Source organism: Candida dubliniensis, chromosome 1 (genome assembly GCF_000026945.1).
Source record: "Candida dubliniensis CD36 chromosome 1, complete sequence".
Taxonomy (NCBI): Eukaryota; Fungi; Ascomycota; class Pichiomycetes; order Serinales; family Debaryomycetaceae; genus Candida; species Candida dubliniensis.
In genome coordinates this window covers 2,989,661-3,009,159 of record NC_012860.1, presented here as the reverse complement: position 1 = coordinate 3,009,159, position 19,499 = coordinate 2,989,661, and the positions used below count along the sequence as shown (strand labels likewise).

Sequence of the window (19,499 nt, the reverse complement as noted above, 5' to 3'; positions counted from 1 at the left end):
AGGTCTCCAATTATTTGAATGTGTGAGAATTGAAGTGATTATTTATAATGAATTGATATTGGATAAAGGGGAAGGGGGAGGGGGGGGGGTATTCTTCTGTTTAATAGATGATATCAACAGTAGAAGGAAGGATGTTGGTGGAAAGAAAGGGAAAGAAAGAAAGAAAGGGAAAGAGGAAAGAAAAAAAAAAAAAAAGGGAGAAGAAGAAATAAATTTTGAAAGTTGAAAGTTGAAAATCAAGAATTAACAATCTTTAAAAAAAAAAGTAAAATTTTTGTATGTACATATATTATACTACAAGAAATTAGAAGATCAAGAGTCAGAGTCAGAGACGGACAGAAGGACAAGAGATATATAGTTCTTACACCCTTTTTACAGTCTAACATAAAAAGAAAAGGAAAAAGAAGAAGAAGAAAACTAATTTTTTCAACAAATAACACCAGCCCAAACCAAAAAACCAAAAGAAAATCTCTAACATGTTAAAGACGGAAACACATGGAACGATACACAAACGTATTCAAAATGAACAATTACTACTTTCTTTTTTCCTTCTTCTTCCACCCCCCCTTTTCTTTTCCTTTAATGGTGTTTCTCAATTATGAATCAACAGACGATTGAAGAACTAAGAAAGTACAAGTAGACAAAGTAGACAAAGTAGGCAAACTAGACAAAGTACGATAAGTGTATCAAATTATCAAGAATTTAGTATCACCTTTAATTTTTTGTCTTAAAAAACAGAAAGAAAGAAACAACCAACTTACTTTAATGTATGATTATGTTTAATTTTAGTAATTAACTTCTTTGTTTCCAAGGTTTGCAAAAAAAAAATAAATTGTCCACATCCAATCACTGAGGATAAAATTGGACAGCATCCAATGAATTAAAACCAGTAATAACTACGAAAATCTTTATTGAAAAGAAACCAATCACACCCATACACCCATACACCCATACACAACTAAACAAGATCATATAATGGGTGATATATATATGTATGTGTGTATATCTGTTTGTAGCAAAGTTTAAGATCAAATCCAATTAAAGGAAAAGGAAAAAAAAAGGAAAGATCTGGTTTTAAATATTTACTTTCCTAATTGGAATGTTAAAAAATGTCTCTTGGTGGTGGTGGTGATGATGATGATGATGATGCTTGTTGTTATTGTCTCATTCTATTAATTATATAATATTAAGGGCGACATATCAGTCAAAGTTATTTCCCGTTCCTGTTTGTGTCGTAATTGATGTGTGAGAGAGAGAAAGAGAGAGAGAGATGCCCTCAATGAATGTATGTATGTGTGTATTTGCGTGTGTGTATGAATTTATTGGCTATCGTCTAACCAAAACAAAAGAAAAAAAAATTGGCACCTTTGTTATCAGGATTACATACAATATTTTTATGCCTGAACAAAGTGTGCATACAACTTAGACTCTATCCTCTATAAACATTCAGAATAGATGTGTTTATATATAATATAATATAATATAATTGTGTCAAAATATGAACCATCTACAGTGGAACACTATCACCCTTTAAATTAGAAACCACTATTGATTTGTTTGGTTTGTGTGTTTATTATGATTAAGGTTATATGACACAACACAACACAAGACAAGACAAGACAAAAAAACCAAAACCAAAACCCAACAAACAAAGTGTGATTTGTTAATGTCTCTGTTTCATTTATATCTCAACTCAAGCTCAAAAAGTGACTATATATATTGTAAGAATTCAAAGAAGAAGAAATGAAAAGGGGATTTACAAGATAGTTATGATTTATAAAAAGCCTTGGTAGAAGACAAAGCAAGCGTAAATTATGGATTGACAAAAAAAAAAAAAAAAAAAAAAACAGTACACGAAAAGAAGAAAAGGGAGAAGATTTAAATCTCTACAAGACTAGTTTAAGCAACACAACAACTTGTAACAGATAAAGGAGAAGACCAGTTTCAACCTATAATTTGTTGTAGTTGAATAGCCCTTGTTTTTTTTTTTTTTTTTTTTTTTTTTTTGCAATTGAAATTGAAATTCCATTTATACACGGTTTTGGCTTATTACTTTAACAATAGCCAAAGGTTTTCCACAGTATTATGAAAATTGAGCTTCTCCCTTTCAATAGATACAACACCATCTAATTCTACAACTCCTAGCAACCGATTCTTTAATTGTAATTATACATGTTTGAAGAGTATTTTACTTGCTTATGCTTTCTTGTTTTTCCATTCTTTTGCTACCGACTTTTATATTCTACAAGTTTTATCTTTGTCGTATCTAAATATGCGTTTGAATTTGAATATAATCAGAACAAGAAACTTCAAGATATCCTCAATACTACTACTACTACTATTATTATTATTATTATTATTATTATTATTATTATTATTATTGACCTTCCCCTTTTTTGTTAATCATTCTTTCAACTTTCCCAAAATAAATAGAGAGATCTTTAATAATCTATAATAATTGCTATTTTTGATTGATGGATCTTTTGTGTTGGTTCTCTCCTTTTTAGTTTCTGTCAAGACATTTTTTTTTTTTTTTTTGTCCCTCCCTGTTTTGTGATTCGTTGAAGAATTATGTCTCTACAACAACAACTTCAGTTCAGTTCAGTTCAGTTCAGTTCAGTATATGACAAATAATCATAATGATTTGAAGATTTCTTTCTATTATTTAACGGTTATTGTTTTGATAATACTACCTGTTTCAAATATAGTTCTACTATAAGTACAACTGTTAATATTTAATGTTGTTGTTGTTGTTGTTGACCAGAATTAATATATAAACAAAATAAAAGACTAATCCGCCCCCCAGAGGCCCACTCCTTCCATATTGATGTATGTGAACCACAACTATAAAGTCTGTGTAATGTCTGCTCAAGACACCTGTTTGTATTTGATTTCTTTCTTTCTTTTGTTTTTTTTTCTTGTTCTTATTTTGGGTGGTTGGTTCCATTAATCCTGGCATTGGATTTTTTTTTTTTTTTTTTTGGTTTGAAGTTAATTTAATTTTCAGGATGGAATAAAATTGATTGTTTTTTAGTATTTTCTTTGTTAACATTACTTAACTAAATTACTACAACCAATGCTATAAAGGTCACCAGAAATTTGGAATCTAGATACTGCTATCGTTACTGAATTCAAATTAACAAGAATTAACAAGATTGAAGATAAAATACTCTAGTCCCAAGAATAACGAGTAATTCTACTATGTTATATTGTCAACTTTGTTGTTGTTGTTGTTGTTGTTGTTGTTGTTATCACAATAGAGAGACCACCCAAAAAAAAAAAAAGAATAATTAATGCATGGAATTGCAAAATGTGAATCTAGAATCAAGATTAAACATGGCTGAGATGACAACAACAACAACAACAACAACAACAACAATATCTAAGTTTTTGGATTGAAATTGAATATGAATATCAAAAATTTTCAAATCAACCAAGACTAGATAAATTTTAATAAAGTACATAAATTCAGAAAGATTAGATAATCATAACGACTGTTTTCCTTTTGTGTATATCACGACCCCCCTGTAATGTTGTATAACAATTATTGTCCCCTTCTACACTTACACCAATAAAATCCTTGTGACCATAAATATATTAACTCTAAAATTCTCTATCCTATATGTATACGTATACGTATACGTATGTTTAACTTGTTTTACTTTGTCCCAACCACCATCCTCTCTTTATATAACCATTGGGGGAGGGGGGGGGAACCAAGAACTAGTTTCATTTGATATACCATCGATTACTAATAACATAAAGATTAAAAATTTCTATTGCGAAAACAAATTCACCAATTTGTTTATCATCTTGTATCATTATACAATCTTTAATTCTTCGTTTTATTCGTTTCAATTGTCGTTGTTTAATTATTTCTTGTCGGTGATTATATTCTTGAGTATTAGGAAATTCACTTTGCATAAATCCTGGTGGTGATTGAAATTTATCAAATATTTGACTTAATTTATCTTCAAATTCAAATTGTTCTAAATGTGATAATTCATTATTATTATTGTTAGTGGTGGTGGTGGTGGTGGTGGAGTGTTGATATAATTTTTTGAATTTTTCAAATTGTTTACTATTTTTAATATTATTTCTATTTAAAAATTGAATAAATTTATCAGGTTTATAATTTTCATTTAAAATAAAATCAACTTCATCCCAATCAATTAATTTTGTTGGATGTTGACGGAAATTTATTTTGAAATTAACATCATTATAATATTTATTTATATAAAATTGTAATCGATATTTCCGTTGTAAAATAATTGTATTATAATTTTCAGGTATTTCTATATGGAAAGATGATGACAATAATGATGCTGATGATGGGAATAAATTATTAATAGTTATTATTTCTTCGGAATTTTCTTGTGAATCTTCAACTATTTCTTTATCTTCAATTTGATCATTTTGATAATGTTCACATTGTTGTCGATTCTTACAAGAACAATCTGGGATATTAGTTGATTTGGGTGATAATACTGAAATTGATTTCCTTTTTTGCTCTTGCTGTTGATCTTGTTGTTGCTCTTGTTGTGACAAATTAACTATTGAACTAGATAAACATTGTGTAGGAGTCAGTGATTCATAATTTGATTTGGTTAATTTGGGTATTTTTTTAATTGGACTAGAATTCTTCGATAAATTCATAGTTGTTTCATAATCGGAATATTTCCGTTTTGGACTAATAGTATTTGAACCTTGAGATGAAAATTGTACTTTTAATTTAATTGGTGAAATCTTAAACTTGTTCTCGTGATCGTTTCCATCATCATCATTATTTTCATTGTCTTGATCAGTTTGTACACCTATATCTTCTTCTTTTTCATCGTCATCATCATCAGAATATTGCGTCGGTATTAAATGGATATTGTCATACATTGATTTAACAAATCGTTTATCAATATTACACGTCGGATCATTATTATTATTATTATTATTATTATTATTGGGTTTAACAAACTTTGAATTCTTGATTGATTGGTTCCTTTTAATTGGTGATACTGTCAAACTTGGATGTTTGGAATATTTATTAAATGATAATGAATTTCCATTCCCATTCTCATTCTCTAATTTGATACCAGGAAGTAAAGGCTTCAACATTTGTTGTGGTTGTAGTTGTGGTTGTGGTTGTGGTTGGTCATTTTTCAATCGTAGAATCTCTTCATCTTTGGATTTAATAATCAGTTTCAAATTTTCAATTTCTTGTTGTAATTTCACAATTTTTAAACTATCTTCCCGTCTTACTTCATGTAATTCATTTTCAAAAAGTTTTATAAGTTTTTCATTAAATTCTGGTCGTATTCCTCTGTTCATGGGGTGGGAAAGAAGTAGTCTTTAGTGAACAAAGCAAACCAAAACAAAGCAAAGTAAAGCAAAACAAATCTTATGAAAACTTCTCTCCATTTACAATTGACAACAGAAAAAAAAAAAAAAAATCATTGACATTGAGAAGCATCAAGATTTCTTTTTTTTTTTTTTTTTTTTTTTTTTTTACCTTTTATCAACAACAATATCATCATTGACAATTCATCATCTTTAATCAATCAATGTTTGGATCCACTACTCAATCATCAGCAACTCCATCTTTTGGAGGATTTGGATCAACTAACAATACCAACAGTGGTTCCTTGTTTGGAGCCAAACCCAACACTACAACAACAACAACCGGAGGAAGTGGTGGTTTGTTTGGATCTTCAACTACTCAACAACAACAACCAACATCAGGAGGATTGTTTGGTGCTAAACCAGCAACAAATTCTACAGGTGGATTATTTGGATCTCAACCACTGACTAATACCACTACAGGAGGTGGTCTTTTTGGTTCTCAAAATAACCAACAACAACAACAGCAACAAAGTGGTGGTTTATTTGGAGGAGCTCAACAACAAACCAATCAAACAACAAATACCAGTGGGGGTGGATTGTTTGGAGGAGCTCAACAACAAACCAATCAAACAACAAATACCAGTGGGGGTGGATTATTTGGTTCCAAACCAGCAAGCACTAATACCATCAGTGGAGGTGGATTATTTGGAGGTCAAAGTAATACTTCTAATACCACATCAACTGGAGGAGGATTATTTGGTAACAAACCTTCAGGAGGTGGACTTTTCGGTCAACAGCAATCTACTACAAACACTGGAAGTGGAGTAGGTGGAGGATTGTTTGGATCTGGAACATCCACTAATATTTCTGGTGGAGGAGGTGGAGGAGGAGGATTATTTGGAAATAAACCTGCAACAACAACTGGAGGTGGGTTGTTTGGTGGTCAACAGCAGCAACAGCAGCAACAGCAGCAACAGCAACAACAACAGCAAATACCGACACCACAATTAACTGGTATGACAAGAGTAGGTGATTTACCACAAAATATCAAAAATGAATTAGAACAATTTGATAAATATATAAATACTCAACATTTAATTGCTACCACATTAAATTCTGATATGTCAAAACATAATCATTTGATAAATACTATACCTAAAGATATAAATTATTTACAAAATAAAGTATTATCAACCAAACAAGCATTAAAATTTGATATTAATCAATTATTAAATTTAAAAAATATGAATAATGAAATAACTGAAGATATAAATAAAATAATGCAATTAATATTACAATTAAGTACACCAGGAACAAAATTATCAAGTTCATTTCAATTGAATGAATTTTTCATTAAAAAAATTAAAAAATATTATCAAATGTTAACTCAATATGAATCAATGATTAAAGAATTAGAAATAATTTTAACTGGATTAGAAAAAAATTGTACTGAAGGATTTGGAAATTTATTTAATATTGTTCAAGTTATTAAATCTCAATATAGTTTATTTATGGAATTAACTGAAACAATGGCTCAATTACATAATGAAGTGAATAGATTAACTAAATAAGGTAGATAAAGATAAAGATAAAGACAAAGCAAAAAAAAAAAAAAAAAAAACGATTTAAATATCCATCACCAAAAGAGTGTTCTGTATGGTTTTTTTTTTTTTTTTTTTCACTTTTTATTAAGATAATTTTATGTATAATAGTTTTCTTTCTTTCTTTCTTTCTTTCTTTCTTTTAAAAAAAAATACCCTGTTTTAACATCTTACATCAATGGCTCTTCTTAATTCTGATTCTCTTAATTCAAACATAATTTGTGCTCCAACAAATAAACAAATTGAAGAAATTATGAAAAATCTTCCACCTTCAAAAGTTTGAAATAAATCATGTAATAATTTCCACATACCATCAGTACCTAAACAAAACCCCACTAAATTAGCAATCATCATCATCCAAATATTAATTACAGCTCCAATACCACATAAATATCTATACCACCAAAATTTATTATATTTTGAAAAAATTAATGTTGCCAGAATTTCTGGAATTAAAAAAATCACGATTAACCACCCCCACATTAATAATTTCAATTCAATATCATGCCAAATGGCAACAAAACTGAATACTAATAAACTGTTTAAAATTCTATATTTACCTGATCCACTACCACCCATAGGAATATAAATATATCTAATAACCCACCGATTATAAGATCGATGCCAAGCTCTCCAAAATGCTAATGCGGAAAAATTATTATCCATACAACGAATCATATTTTCTGGTGGATCAATACCATCTAATAATGCCCATAATCGGAATAATCTCCAAGGAATTAATAATTTTAACCAAATAATATTTAAATTAAACATTCCTAACATTGATATTTGAAATGGAGTATCACCATCCCAAGCTTTTGTTTTAGATACAGCAACAACATACATAAAATGTAATAAAAATTCCATTACTAATAAACAAAATATAAATCTAATGGCATACATGAAAATTCGTGGATAATTTTGAGTGATTGATGATTGTTGATAATTGGATTGATAAATATAATCATTAAATGTAATAATAGGACCAGCTATAAATAATGGAGTATAAGAAATATAAGCAATATAATTTGCTACATTATAATCTTCTAATGGTAATGGAGCAGTTAATCTTTGACGATCATCTAAATTAAGTAATGATGATGATGATGATGATGATGGATTGTTGTTGTTATTATTATTATTAGTAAGATTGAATTGTTGTTCTTTAGGATCAAGTTTCCTTTCTCGTTCAATATAATCTAAATTAAATGAAAGCATTCTTAATAAAGTGAAATTATAAAATACATCCCAACGAGGAATAATTCCAACATAATATCCATTTCCATTAGTGAAAAAGGTTAAACCAAAATTTGAATCACCAAACCATTCATTGAAAAATAATGAAAAAATCCCATATATCCAAGTACACCAAATAGCCAATTTATAATTCTTTATATATTTCCCAATTAAATAATTTATAATTAAATGAAACAGAATTTTGAAAATATTTATACCATGAGCTCCAATAAGAAATATAATTCCAAATATTAAATCAAAATAAGTTCGTTTAATATTTCCAATATCATTATTATTCAGTATAATATTATTGATAAAAAATTTATTATTAATTAATTTTCTTAAACTAATATGAATAAAAATTAATCCACATAATAAAGGAAAATTATTTCTGAAAAATCGATATTGTTGATCAGAATTATCAACTTTACGACCAAAAATCCATCCATCACTTAATAAATGTTGAAATCGAGGATAATTTGGATTAGTTTCATTAGATGATTCCATAGCAGCTTTAATCATTAATGGTACAACAATAATAAGAATTATTAAATATATTTTAAATTCTAAAGTTGACCATTTAGATATAGGATTAGCTTTTTTAATAATTGATTGTCGTTTAATAGGATTAGTAGTGGGATTTAATCGAGTATCTAATGTTTCTAAAGAAAACAATCTCCCTAGATAAGATAGATAATTCATTGTCTGGTATAAAAGAAAAAGAAGAAGGAGGGAGGGGGGGAGATAGAAAGTTCTAAATCTATTTCTATCTTCGTTGATTTTGTAGTTGTTTAACTATTGAAGAAGTAAGTGGGTTGTTGTAGTTGTTGTTACAAAGGTGGAGTAAAAAAGAAAAAAGTGAGTGAGTGAGTGAGTGAGTGAGTGAGCGAAGAAAACTTTTTCCAGCCTCTTCATTACTTAACAAGTAAAATCAATTGGAATTGTAATCCATCACCCTTCTGACTTTTTACAAACTATTCAAATATATAATAAATACCAACTTAGTAATGACAAATAATAAAGATAATAATAACCCTGATCATAACGACTTTACAAGAAGACCCAATCCTAAAGGTTGGACCCCACCAAAGGCCCCTTATAATCCATATGATCCTAATGATACTAGACCACCGGAAGGATATCCATCAGAATTCAAATTACCAGGACAAGAACCTAGTGGATTTTCTTCATTACCTAAAAGTCCTACTCAATATCAAAAAGTCAATGAAACTATGGAAAGATTAAATTATACTGCAAGACCCCAATCTGATTTATATCCGGGACAATATAAAATATTACGTCGAGTCGATACTAATAAACGATTAGATTTAGGTAATCGATATTTTGGAACATTTATTATTGGTGGTGTTATAATTTATGGAGTTTTCTTTCATCGTTGGAATGATGGTCGAGAAAATGTATTTAGTGATTTTTATCGAATTCAATTGAAATTAAAAGAAAAATTGATGGGGGGATTAAATGAACAAGAATATGATGATTTATATCACCCAAGAGATAGTGGGATTATTGTTAGAAATGTTAGAGATGCTCAATATATTCCTGAAGATATTAGGAAAACTAGTGAAACCAATTATAATTTAAATAGACCTAGTGAAAGACATGTTTTAGAAGCTCAAAGAATTCAACAAGAACAAGAAGAAAAAATGTTGAAAGAATTGGATTATCATAAGAAATTTGCTCAATCAGTATTAAAAGAAGAAGGAATTGATATAAAGGAGTTGCAAAATCAACAACAACAACAACAACAACAACAACAAGAAACAGCCACAGCTACGGTTACAAAACCACGAAAGAAATGGTTTGGTATTTTTTAAAATCCCACAATATTTAATTTTATAGACCATCTGTATATAGACTGTTGTAATGAAATGATAACATTTATACCATTCAGAGGAGAGAGCACCTCTAAAAGAAATAGACAAGTCAGACAATTAGAAAATAGTTTTATTAGTTACCAACACAATTATTATTCGCCAATTCAATTGTTAGGTTGTCAATACAGAAAACGCCCTAATTGGTTCTAGAAGTGGAAGTTTCTTTCAATATTGAAAAACTATCAATTTTGCAATTACTTATAGGAAGATCTTTAATTTGTATTTGAAGTAACAATAACAATAACCCTCGATCGACAATTTGATCTTCTTAATTGTGAATTAAGTTGAATTAGTGGTGGTTGTATCTGTTGATATGTTGTATGTCGTTGAAGAGTTGGACTGAGAGATAGAAGGTGGTGGCGGTAGGAGGAGGCAGAATATCTATCGAGGAAAGTTTAGTCGCGTGCCTGCGCGTCTAAACCTCGACGACGAAGCAGCAATAAGCAACAAAACAAAGAAGAAGAAAAAAAAAAAAAATTTTTTTGGCTGCCATTGAAAAAGAAGAATTTGTTGGAAATAATCAATCCTGCATCTTTAAAGAGAAAGATTAAAATATTCTGATATGATATGTCGTGGACATTTTTCGAACTGTCCAAGGTCTGATGCGATATATCATCTGCACAGAAATGTGTGTTTGTTTAAGTTTCTGAGATGATGTGACAATAAAGTTTCTGAATATAAAAATAGTCTGAGATGTCACATCATATGCACTGTTAAGTGTGTTTGTTTAAATAAATCTGAGGTGATGTGTTTATGAAGAATTTATAGTAGATAAAGGTCTGAGATAACACATCACATAATAAAAAGAAAAGTGAATCTGTTAGAATCTGCAAAGTAATGTACTTGAGAAAAGATCAGATGTTATGAAAAGAAAAGATTAAGTCTGAACATTCTGTGAAGTATAAATATGCTTAAAGATTCTGTAAAGATATTTGTGTATAGGTTTCTGAGATAATTCTGAATTAAGTTATATCACTGAAGTATATTAAATATAAGTATTATTATTATAGTGATTAATGCCACCAGTATCAAGAAGAGCTAAGAAAAGGTCCATGCCTGAATCCAACATTACCCCAACTACGTCCACTGAAGTAACGAATGAACTGTCCAATGTTACCGCAAATACGACATTACTGACACCTCTGGTCAGTGTGCAGGCTACAGAAATCGTGACAAATAACGAGATGAATTTTATTTTTCAACAGAATTGACTTTCTCTTTTTTTTTTTTTTTCTTTTGTTGCTTGTTATAAAATCACTCTCTATCATCACTCAATTGTTGCTTGTTTTTTTTTTTTTTATTTTTATTTTCAGTCCACAAACAACATCAACAATAATCCAATTCCAAATATTATGCCAGTTCATGAAGAAATATCTCTAATATCAACCTTATTTAATGTATCAGTCTTATTACTGAAAATTGTTTTCCTATATCTATCTAGTTTACTAGGAGTTGATTCATTTATAACATCTGGTGATGTTGATGTTCCAACTACCAATACTTCATCAAATCAATGTGATAACAACAACAACAACAACAACAACCACGTTAAAACCAGGTTAGTTAATGCTAAAGATATTAATGAAATAGTTGAAGTACATGGTTATAAAGTTAGAGAACATGTGGTCACTACTAGAGATGGATATTTATTAGTTATTCATAAATTGGAGAAAATACAAACAAATCCATATCATCATTGTCATCGTCATACATCTAGTAATGTCAATCTTTCCAAAATAGTTTATTTTCATCATGGATTAATGACAAATTCAGAATTATTTGTTTTGGGCACTAACAAATATAAAACATTACCTTATTTATTAGTGGATTTAGGTTATGAAGTTTGGTTAGGGAATAATCGAGGTAATAAATATTCTAGAAAACATTTAAAATTATCGGCATCAGATCCTAAATTTTGGGATTTTTCATTAGATGAATTTTCATATTATGATATTCCTGATTGTTTAACATATATTAAAAATTATTATTATCAAGTTAGCAATAATAATAATAACAACAACAACAACAACAATAATAATAATCATTATCACCACCACCATCATCCAAGTACCAATGCTGTATCACCAACAGTATTATCATCTTCAACTTCAACTTTAACAAATTCAGATTTACAAATAATTTATATTGGATTTTCTCAAGGATGTTCCCAATTTTTTGCTAGTTTAAGTTTATATCCACAATTGAATTCATATATTAAAATATTTATTGGATTATCACCAGCAATTATCCCACAAAATTTAAATCATCCAATTTTTAAATTAATTGTTAATCAAGCGGCTAATGATAATTCTTTTTTATTTAGTTTATTTGGAAGAAGAGCAATTATGCCATCGGTATCATTTTGGTATACAATTTTTGGTCCATCATTATATGAAAAAGTTGTTGATAAATCATTACAATTATTATTTGGTTGGACAGGATCTAATATATCTCAATCACAAAAAGAAATTGGTTATCCTCATATGTTTTCAAATTCTTCTGTGAAATCATTATTACATTGGTTTCAAATAATTAAAGCTGGAAGATTTCAAATGTTTGATGAAACTTGTTGTTATGGAATCACTAAATTATCATGTTTATCACATAAACTGAAACAAAAAGGTAATAGAGTAGCACCATTTCCTATAGCTGATCATTTAGATGTCCCTATGATGTTATTTTATGGTGATAATGATATTTTGGTTGATATAAATAAAACCAAAAATTTAATTGTTGATAATAATCATAAAATGCAAAATAAATTGGAATTGATATTATGTCCTGGTTATGAACATATGGACACTTTATGGGGTGAAAATGTTTATCAAGATGTATTTAAATTAGTGCTTGAAAGATTAGAAAAACTGGAATTTTCTTTGGGTTATAATATTAATGGTATTAATAACCAAGATTTAGAATTGATGATTGAAGATAAACATAATCATCCTCAATTGAATAGTAAGAATTTACGATTACATGAAGATGCTTTGGAGTTGAATGATGCTGATGATGACCTGTTAGATATAAATAATAATAATAATAATGAAATGAAATTTCGCTCATGATTAGATAGCACATGAATATAGATCTAGCTTTATATGTTTCAAAAATTTATGAGATTAGACTATGCACACATATTCATTACAATCCAATAGATATTTATATTTAACCAATACAATTTCTTAATGACCAACTAGTAATACCTTTTCTCTTTTTTTCTTGTGTTTATTTTATAACCTCTAGTGGTTGACATGACTATGTAAAAGTCATTATCTATTTGATTATACTCAAAGCCCTAACAAAAGTGATTGTCATTTCATTCTATTTTATGGTCGTGCACAATATCAATCATCACCAAGTATTATTATATAAACCAAATCATTTTCACTCTCATTAAGTTAGAAAAAAAAAAAATTTTTCTTCTTCTTCTTCTTTTTTTTCTTCTTCTTCTTCTTTAACGCAAAATTCACAGCCATTAGCAACGTTAAAGCATTCCTTTGAGGTTGAACCCGAATTAATTTGGGCGTTCTTGACCCATGACCATTGGGATATTGTTGTGTTTTACTTTTTGGTGGACTGGAGAATAAATTATGCCATTGATCTTGGGTGCAGCATCTCATTTGTTGAATAAAAATAGATTTCTATTTTCATTTCTAAGGGTTTACCTTCGTGTGCCCGTATGGGGGATGGTGCAATGATCAGCGGTACATTTAGTAATTATAATAATAATAATAATAGTAATAAGACTGTTTCTCTTTATTGTATTATTGTTAATGTATTAGTGTGTGTGTGTGTGATTCTTCAAGTAAGAAGAAGAAGAGGGCAGAAACAATGGTATTTTTGTAGATGATGATGATGATGATGATGATGAACAATAAGCATTGATTTAACGTTCAAATATTAATCTCTAGACGGAAAGAAGGACTAGTCTGACTACTCAGTAAACCTATGGTCAAAGCCTGGCGCAATATGACACGAACTAAACATTGGTAACCAAAAAAAAAAAAAAAAATTTGCCAATTAATCATTTCTCTATTAATTAATATTAACATTCAACCTATAATTCAACGTTTACTTCATGTCCCACTTCCTATGAAACCATTTTATTTTCTTTCGTTTCTTCTTCTATGGTCATCAACAGTAGTACTAGCATTCAATACCAATACCAATACCAGTACCATATTACAAATAAACAATCAATTTAATAATTCAGATTGTTCATTAGTAATAAATCAACCATTATCACAACAATGTCAATTCATTAAAGATAATAATTGTCAATCCAATGGATTAATAAATTATTATAAATTATATTATTGTCAATTATTACTTTTCTCCCCTATTTCAACTAATATATTATCAATATTAACAATTTTACCATTAATTAGTTGTTTAATATTTTGTTTTATATCAGTTGGTATAATAGCATCAGAATATTTATGTCCTAATTTATATACTATATCACAATTTTTAAAATTACCTGATACTTTAGCTGGATTAACATTATTAGCATTTGGGAATAGTTCACCTGATGTATTTGGTACTTATCATGCCATTAATTCAAATTCTTTAAATCTTGCCATTGCTGAATTAATTGGTGCTAGTTTATTTATTATGACCATTGTTATAGGAACAATAGCTATAATTGAACCATTTAATGTTCCCAAAAATTTATTTCTTCGAGATTGGATCATGTATATTATGGTGTTTACATTAATGATGATTTCATTTATTATTGGTGAATTAAATTTATTGATTTGTATATTATTGATGAGTTGTTATATCATATATGTTGGAATAGCAATATATTCTCATTCACAAAAGAAAATTAGAATTAATAGATTATTACGTGAACAAAGATCAAGAGGACAATATAGTGTTGAAAATGATGATGTGAATAATCATAATAATCATAGTAATAGTAATAATATTGATGAAATTTATCTTGATTCAATTGCATCATTACCAACAATAGATGATTTGGATTTACAACAAATTAATGATGAAGTTGATAATTTACAATACGAATTTTCAACTGGTAGTAGTAATATTACTGTTTCCTCTACTGCTGCTGCTGCTGCTGCTGCAACTTCTGTTGGTGGGCATTTTGGATTGAAAATGTTACTTAATGATTTAGATCAACATTCGAAAATAAAGGGAACAATTCAATTGAATTCAACTAGACAATTATTAGCCAATGTCAATGAAACTGTTACTGTTACTCCCACTTCTACACCAACAACTATACCTACACCTACTACCACTACTACCACTAACAATAATTCATCATTTAATTTGAAAGCAAAAGATTTATTACATTTATTATTACCACAATTGAATCAATGGTATGAATTTTCCATATATGATAAATTTTATTTTATTATTAGTTTACCAATTCAATTATCATTAAAATTAACTACCCCAATTAGAGATGAAAATACAATAAATCTTATAATGAATGATATTCATAATCTAACCTATAATAATAATAATAATAATAATAATAATGAAGATTCTTCATCATCATCAACAACAACAACAACTTCTACTACTACTACTACTACTATAAGGGTAACAAGATTTGATTATTTACAAGATAAACAATTATTACTTATTCAAACATTCCCAGGAATATTATTTTTAATGTTCAGTTTATTTGGTAATACTTTATCATCATCATCATCAAAAATAATATTAATACTTATTTCATTATTGATATCTAGTGGTTTAATCATAATTATCAATATTTATTATCCCAAATATCAATATATATCATCATCCTTATCATTATCATCAATATTTATTTCTCGTATAAAATTTATTAATATTTATATGAGTATAATTGGATTTATATTATCAATTTGTTGGATTTCATTAATTTCTAATGAAATTATTAATATTTTATATATTATATCAATAATTTATCAATTAAGTCAAGATATTTTAGGATTAACAATTTTTGCATTAGGTAATTCAATTGGTGATTTTTCATCAAATTATACTATTGCTATAATGGGTAAACCAATAATGGCATTTACTGCATGTTTTGGTGGTCCTTTATTAGCTATTTGTTCATTAGGTTTAAATGGATTGATAATAATAATTGGAAGAAGAGAAGGAGAAGGAAATAAACTTGAATTGAAATTAACAAATACTTTGATTATTATTTGTTTATCATTATTTATAACTTTAAGTTATTTAATTTATATTATACCGAAAAATAATTGGCAAATTAATAAAAAAATTGGTATTATACTTGTTAATATTTGGATAATTACTTGTTCTTTATGTATAATTAATGAAATTAAAAAATAGACAAGAAATTTCAAATAGATAGATATATATATATATAAACTAAAATAGTAGCTAAATACATAAAAAAAAAAAAAAAGAATAACAATAATTTGATAAAACAATCTCCCTAAACAAAAAAAAAAAACAAAAAAATTGTTCTATATTGTGCTTGAAATGAACGAAATAAAATAAAATAAAACCATTTAAAAGCTAAAAGCCAACTCCCCCCCACCATACACACCAGTAGGCACCAATATTTAATTCATTTAATCAACTTCTTCAACAGTTGGACCACTAGATTCACCACCAGTAGCACCTCCTGGACCACCAGCACCACCAGGGAAGCCACCGGCACCTGGAGCAGCACCAGGGAATCCACCGGCACCTGGAGCAGCTCCAGCTCCACCAGCTCCACCATAAGCACCACTAATGATTGGATTAGCAACTGATTCTAATTCTTTACGTTTATCTTCATATTCATCAGTTGAAGCAGCTTGAGAAGAATCTAACCAAGAAATAGTTTCATCAATAGCTTTAGTTAATTTTTCTTTATCATCAGCACCAATTTTATCTTTCATTTCACCATCATTAATAGTATTTTTCAAAGAATAAGCATAAGATTCCAATTGATTTTTAGCTTGAACTCTAGCTGCTTCTTTTTCATCTTCTTCTTTGAATTTTTCAGCTTCACTAACCATTTTATCAATTTCTTCTTTAGATAATCTACCTTTATCATTAGTAATAGTAATTTTTTGAGTTTTACCAGTACCTTTTTCTAAAGCAGAAACATTCAAAATACCATTAGCATCAATATCAAATGTAACTTCAATTTGTGGAACTCCTCTTGGAGCTGGTGGAATTCCTGATAATTCAAATTTACCTAACAAGTTGTTGTCTTTAGTTTTAGCTCTTTCACCTTCAAATACTTGAATTAAAACACCTGGTTGATTATCAGCATAAGTAGAAAAAGTTTCTGATTTTTTAGTTGGAATAGTAGAATTTCTTGGAATCAATTTAGTCATGATACCACCAGCAGTTTCAATACCTAATGATAATGGAGCAACATCCAATAATAAAATATCTTGAGTTTTGGAAGAAGTATCACCAGTTAAAATTGCTGCTTGAACAGCAGCACCATAAGCAACAGCTTCATCTGGATTAATAGATTTATTCAATTCTTTACCATTAAAGAAATCAGAAACCAATTTTTGAATTTTAGGAATTCTTGTTGACCCACCAACTAAAACAATTTCTTCAACTTGAGATTTATCAATTTTAGCATCAGCTAATACTTTACCAACTGGATCTAAAGTTGATCTAAATAAATCAGCACATAATTCTTCAAATCTAGCTCTAGTGATTGAAGTATAAAAATCAATACCTTCATATAAAGAATCAATTTCAATTGAAGTTTGAGCTGAAGAAGATAAAGTTCTCTTGGCTCTTTCACAAGCAGTTCTTAATCTTCTTAAAGCTCTTTGATTAGTAGAAATATCTTTTTTATTTTTCCTCTTAAATTCTTGAATAAAAAAATTGACTAATCTATTATCAAAATCTTCACCACCCAAATGAGTATCACCTGCAGTAGCTTTAACTTCAAAAATACCTTCATCAATGGCTAATAATGAAACATCAAAAGTACCACCACCCAAATCAAAAATCAAAACATTATGTTCACCTCTTGAACCTTTTTTATCTAAACCATAAGCAATGGCAGCAGCAGTAGGTTCATTAATAATTCTTAAAACATTCAAACCAGCAATGGTACCAGCATCTTTAGTAGCTTGTCTTTGAGAATCATTAAAATAAGCTGGAACAGTAACAACAGCATCTTTAACTGTAGTACCTAAATAACCTTCAGCAATTTCTTTCATTTTAGTTAAAACCATTGAAGAAATTTCTTCTGGTGAAAAAGTTTTAGTTTCACCTTTATATTCAACTTGAATAACTGGTTTACCAGCTTTATCAATAACTTTAAATGGGAAATGTTTAGCATCATTTATAACTTCTGGATCATCAAATTTTCTACCAATTAAACGTTTAGCATCAAAAACAGTATTAGCTGGATTCATAGCAGCTTGATTTTTAGCAGCATCACCAATTAATCTTTCTGTATCGGTGAAAGCAACAAATGAAGGTGTTGTTCTATTACCTTGATCATTAGCAATAATTTCAACTCTATCATTGGCAAAATGAGCAACACAAGAATAAGTTGTACCTAAATCAATACCAACAGCTTTAGACATTTTAATATATATATATGTGTGTGTGAGTGTGTGTTTATATAATTTGTTTAATGTAGTTTGTGTTTTATAATTAATGGAAAATATATATTCTATTAATTCGAATTGAATTGACAAGAATAAAAAACAAGTAGAAGTAGAAGATAGAATTGAAATTTGAAAAATTAATTTTTTGGAAAAAAAGTAATTTAAGGATATATTTATATTGTTGCCGAAATTTCCTTTTACAACCCGTCACTCCCTCTCCCTCTCCCTCTCCTCATTCATTCATTCATTCATGCATTCTAATAGTTATTATAGAAGAATAGCAAAGAAGTTCAAATGTGTGGGTTGCAAATGTACTGCATATAATATACTCACCTTATTTTTTTTTTTTTTGTTTTTTTATTATTGTGTGATGGAAGCTTATAGAATCTAATGGAAGAAAAAAAAAAAAAACTTATCTAGAATCTACTAGAACAATCTACAACAATTAAAACATATGTTATAAGTATTTTGTTTCAATTTGAATTCTCCTAAATGAGAGGGGTTTATTAATTATTGGAGAAATTGAATATAAAGTATGACAATATATATATTGAATTGACATTAAAGTAAGTTAGTTTTCTACGAACAATTAGTTGTGGCGAAGAAGAAGAAGAGGGAGGACTAAAAAAAATCTTTCTTTTTGGGTATATAACCTTTATTCGTCTCGTCGCCCCCCCCCCCCCCCCCCCCTTAAAAAACAATTAATCTAAAAACGGAAATAGAACAGAATGTCAAAACAACAACAGCAACAGCTAGTAGTAGTAGTAGTAGTAGTAATAGTAGTAGTAGTAGTATTATAAGCAGAACTAACAATAATAATAATAATAATAATATCACAAAAGAGTCAACCAACTTTCAAATTATTATTA

At 28.5% G+C, this 19,499-nt stretch overlaps 7 protein-coding genes across 7 annotated transcripts, besides 1 other annotated feature; 4 read left to right on the top strand and 3 right to left on the bottom strand. All coding sequences in view use genetic code 12, as the record gives it.

Moving 5' to 3' along the window:
- Positions 1 to 3,729: 3,729 nt before the first annotated feature.
- CD36_12550 (conserved hypothetical protein) lies at positions 3,730 to 5,322 on the bottom strand (the record flags this gene model as incomplete). Its single annotated transcript, XM_002417849.1, has 1 exon — positions 3,730 to 5,322. The coding sequence occupies one exon, from the start codon at positions 5,320 to 5,322 to the stop codon at positions 3,730 to 3,732; it is 1,593 nt and encodes a 530-aa protein (XP_002417894.1).
- Positions 5,323 to 5,555: 233 nt separating this feature from the next.
- On the top strand, positions 5,556 to 6,905 carry CD36_12540 (nuclear pore protein, putative; the record flags this gene model as incomplete). The annotated part of the gene is made up of 1 exon (XM_002417848.1): positions 5,556 to 6,905. The coding sequence occupies one exon, from the start codon at positions 5,556 to 5,558 to the stop codon at positions 6,903 to 6,905; it is 1,350 nt and encodes a 449-aa protein (XP_002417893.1).
- A 192-nt stretch (positions 6,906 to 7,097) lies between these two features.
- On the bottom strand, positions 7,098 to 8,873 carry CD36_12530 (MBOAT family of putative membrane-bound O-acyltransferases, glycerol-symport membrane protein member; the record flags this gene model as incomplete). Its single annotated transcript, XM_002417847.1, has 1 exon — positions 7,098 to 8,873. One exon carries the CDS (start codon positions 8,871 to 8,873, stop codon positions 7,098 to 7,100), a length of 1,776 nt encoding a protein of 591 aa, XP_002417892.1.
- A 305-nt stretch (positions 8,874 to 9,178) lies between these two features.
- Positions 9,179 to 10,006, top strand: CD36_12520 (conserved hypothetical protein; the record flags this gene model as incomplete). The annotated part of the gene is made up of 1 exon (XM_002417846.1): positions 9,179 to 10,006. One exon carries the CDS (start codon positions 9,179 to 9,181, stop codon positions 10,004 to 10,006), a length of 828 nt encoding a protein of 275 aa, XP_002417891.1.
- A 568-nt stretch (positions 10,007 to 10,574) lies between these two features.
- Positions 10,575 to 11,270: a mobile genetic element.
- A 148-nt stretch (positions 11,271 to 11,418) lies between these two features.
- On the top strand, positions 11,419 to 13,131 carry CD36_12510 (triglyceride lipase-cholesterol esterase, putative; the record flags this gene model as incomplete). Its single annotated transcript, XM_002417845.1, has 1 exon — positions 11,419 to 13,131. One exon carries the CDS (start codon positions 11,419 to 11,421, stop codon positions 13,129 to 13,131), a length of 1,713 nt encoding a protein of 570 aa, XP_002417890.1.
- A 1,027-nt stretch (positions 13,132 to 14,158) lies between these two features.
- On the top strand, positions 14,159 to 16,381 carry CD36_12500 (sodium/calcium exchanger, putative; the record flags this gene model as incomplete). Its single annotated transcript, XM_002417844.1, has 1 exon — positions 14,159 to 16,381. One exon carries the CDS (start codon positions 14,159 to 14,161, stop codon positions 16,379 to 16,381), a length of 2,223 nt encoding a protein of 740 aa, XP_002417889.1.
- Positions 16,382 to 16,626: 245 nt separating this feature from the next.
- Positions 16,627 to 18,606, bottom strand: CD36_12490 (heat-shock protein (HSP) 70, putative; the record flags this gene model as incomplete). Its single annotated transcript, XM_002417843.1, has 1 exon — positions 16,627 to 18,606. The coding sequence occupies one exon, from the start codon at positions 18,604 to 18,606 to the stop codon at positions 16,627 to 16,629; it is 1,980 nt and encodes a 659-aa protein (XP_002417888.1).
- Positions 18,607 to 19,499: the final 893 nt, after the last annotated feature.